Raw genomic sequence first — 3,406 nt, forward strand, 5'->3', positions numbered from 1 at the left:
AGCCAGGGGCAATAGTGGGTCTGTCAACATGGGACGCTGATGAGAGGGTCCTGCGGGGTGAGTGGGGAGCGTCTCCCCGATCCCTGCGCTGGCAGGTGCCCCGCTCCCCTCACAGCCCCAGAGAAGAGGAGACCTTTCCCACCTGTGCAGTTTCCCTGGGAGAAGCGGACGGTCAACGCTGGGGCATCTGGGAAGGAAAGATGTGGTGAGACCGCGGGCTGTGGTCCTTGGCCTAGGTGCCCCCTAAGGGGAGGGGATGGGACTTGCTTCCCCAGTCTCCTCCGGGAAAGGGGTCCCTGGTCTGGAGCCCTACTCTGGCCCCTGGGGATCAGCCATCCCTCCAAACTCACAGGAGACATTGAGCCTGATGGTTCTCTCTGCGATCGTCCGATTTCCTTGGCGTTTCACGTGACAGGTGAGTTTGGTGCCATGGTCCCTGGGCCTCGGGATGAGGGTGAGCACGGAGGAGTTGCTGAGGCTCTGGGGCTTCAGAGAGTCTAGAGCGGCCCCGGCCCAGGAGAAGCTGAGACTCCCGCCTCCACAGTACCCTGGCAGGCTACAGGTCAGGCGCGTGGGGCGGCCGGACTCCAGGCTCTCTGGTACGTGGATGTCTGGCTTCTCTGTCAGGACTGAGGAGCAGACAGGGCGGAGACCCATGCCTCAGGGCGCGAGTTCACCCCAGGTCCCGTGTCGCTTCCCACCATCCCAGCCCCAAGGCCTGGACAACGGCTGTTCCAGTATCCAGTCCCTGTTCTGACACGGGGTCCCACATCCCAGGTTCTCTCCTGGGCCCCTGCTGTACCTGTCACCTTCAAATTAAGCGTCTCATCAAGGTAATTATATTTCGCAGAATATCCTCTGTCCACTCGGAAGAAGTAGTTTCCTGTGTCACTCCTCCTGGCGTCTCTGATGCCCAGAGAACAGTTGTTGGTCATGGGGTCCTCGAGGAGGTAGAATCGGCCCTGGGTCTCCACGGATACTGCTTTGGTTGGGTCGTTCGTGGCCACAATACTGTTGCGGAATGTGTTGGGCTCCTTCCAGAACCAGTACACGTAGAGTTCGGCAGGGTTATACCACGAACTCCAGGGATAGGAGAAGGAGCAGGGCACGACGACGCACAGACCCTCCTGCACTGTCACTGACTTCTGCACTCGGAGCTCGAACCCGGAATTGTCCTGAAGGGACCCTGTGGGGACACAGAGGCTCAGCTGCAGCTCCGGCCCCTCCCCCGTCCGTGCCCGGGCCTCCCCGTCGCCCCACTCACCTCCCCACAGCAGGGGCAGCAGCAGCAGGGGCACCATGTCTGCGTTCGACAGTGTAGAGCCTGGGTCCAGGTCCCTGTGTCAAGGAAGGAAACGTGCAGTGTGTGTGCTGGGGCCGAGGACTCCCCGATAGGAAGCAAAGGCTGAGAGAGCTGTGGCCACGCCTGGAAGGGGAACTTGGGCTCCACAGGCCATCGGGTATGGCGTGGGGGCGTGATGTCAGGGGCTGAGAGAGCCCCTTGTCCCACCCACTTTCCGCTCACCGCTGGGCAGGTGGATATACTGAGGCCCCCGGAGGTTGGGGAGCTTGTCCAGATGAGAGTCTGGAAACAAGCACCTTCCACATGGTATGTAAGTCCAGAAGGGGGTCACCCAGGAGCCCACTTTGGTTGGAAGAGAGAAACAGGGCTGGTCCTGGTAACTGGGTGACCCACCCCCCGATGAAACCACTGGATGTTCTGAAAACGAATCATTTTCAACTTTCTTAAGACTGAGAGATTTCAGGCCCAAATTCGATGGAGGGTGGAATGCAGTGCGGAAGCTGAGTGGTTCTGGGGACATGAAGGTTGGTCTCGAGGGTCTGAGGCTCTGTGGGACAGTGATGGAGCACAGGTCCACTCAAGAGGGATGTGCAAAGGGAGACCCTCGCCCCATTGGGCGGGGACCCCACAGGCGGGACATCGGCACGGAAGCAAATCTGCTCTCCGTACAGCTCAGGAAGCTTCGCCCTGAGCCCCTCACAGGCTCGGTCCCTTTCTCAAAGCCTGGCAAGGGCTCCGGGGATGTGAGGACATAACCTGGAACCCCAGTGCTCTCGTGTGAAAGAGACTTGAACGTTTCCCCACGTTCCACAATCATATGAAACATTTTGGACGTTCTCAGTAGCAAGTTGTAGGATTGAAAGAAGGTTTCTGCAAGGATACAAGAAAAAGAAATTTCAATCAACTGTGCTGGAGGAAATACTGAATTCTCTGTCAATTCTCTATTTTATATAAGTATAATATTATTATAGCCATACATGATATTAACTATGTATTATTAACATTTATTGATATGACCATTCTTCTCATAGAAAGAGGCAATCAAAGAGTATCACCCAAAAACGTGTAGAACGTGTGTTACGCAGGTGTGCCAGACAGGTACGCTCTACTACTAATAAAAATCAGTCTGTAATTTTTCTGAATTGTTTTCTATTTTGGTTTTGAGCATTTTAACTTTTGTGATTTGATGTGATGTGTTTTATCATTTCGTAAAATTTCATACGTGTGTCACATTTAATTTTTTTTCCCCTAAGAGAGTCATCTCAACATTCGTATAAATGTCAGGCTCCACAAAAACTGGATGTGCCCCTGCCCCGGAGTCCAGGTGAACGACAGGCAACCAGGTCCACACCCCCCACACCCTGAGTCTCCTTACATATAACAAAGAAGATCGTCTTGAGCAAGCGAAGGACTAAAGAAAGCATGACTCGCACAATTCAATCGCCTAATGGTCTAGGACATCTCAAGCTGAGATTATCAACAAGAGAAAAATAATAAGTGATATAGAAAGAGGATGTGAAGAAAGGGGAACCCTCTAGCCCTCTTGGTGAAACTGCGAATTGGTACAGCCACGATGTAGTCAGTATGGCGGTTCCTAAAAATACAGCTGCCATACGAGCCAGCGATTCCACTTCTGGGTTATCGATGTGGAGAAAAGGAAAACCCTAACTGGAAACATAGCTGCATCTCCATGTTCATCGTGGCATTATTTATAATAACCAAGGTGTGGGAACAGCCCTAAGTGCCCATCGATGAATGAATGGATGAAGAAAATGTGGTACGCATACCATCCAATAGTATTCAGCCATAAATAAGAAGGAAGTCCTGCCATTTGCAACAACACGGATGGTCCATGAAGGCATTCTGCCAAGTGAAATAAGTTAGAGAAAGCGAAATACCATGTGATCTCACTTAAATGTGGAAATGTTTGAAAAATAAAACTCATAGATACAGAGAACAGACTGGTGGTTGCCAGAGGTAGAGGGTGGGGGTGGGTGACAGGTACAAACTTCTAGTTATAAAATAACTCAATCATGGGGATGTACTGTACAGCATGGTGACTGTAATTAATAACACTAGTTAATAATACTATTAACAAAATAA

The 3,406-nt window shown here is 52.0% G+C and overlaps 1 protein-coding gene across 1 annotated transcript in view; it reads right to left on the bottom strand.

The window, feature by feature from the left end:
* SIGLEC5 (sialic acid binding Ig like lectin 5) overlaps positions 1–2,167 on the bottom strand; it is a 7,564-nt gene extending 5,397 nt beyond the window's left edge. Inside the window, exons 1-5 of the mRNA XM_023525672.1 lie at positions 1,526–2,167; positions 1,265–1,338; positions 803–1,186; positions 351–629; positions 143–187 (exon numbers count right to left, since the gene is read on the bottom strand). Coding sequence (XP_023381440.1) covers positions 143–187; positions 351–629; positions 803–1,186; positions 1,265–1,338; positions 1,526–1,608 — 865 coding nt within the window. The 5' untranslated portion in view covers positions 1,609–2,167. The remainder of the gene's footprint in view (positions 1–142; positions 188–350; positions 630–802; positions 1,187–1,264; positions 1,339–1,525) is intronic.
* Positions 2,168–3,406: the final 1,239 nt, after the last annotated feature.

Source organism: Pteropus vampyrus, unplaced genomic scaffold (genome assembly GCF_000151845.1).
Source record: "Pteropus vampyrus isolate Shadow unplaced genomic scaffold, Pvam_2.0 Scaffold593, whole genome shotgun sequence".
In the NCBI taxonomy this organism is placed as follows: domain Eukaryota; kingdom Metazoa; phylum Chordata; class Mammalia; order Chiroptera; family Pteropodidae; genus Pteropus; species Pteropus vampyrus.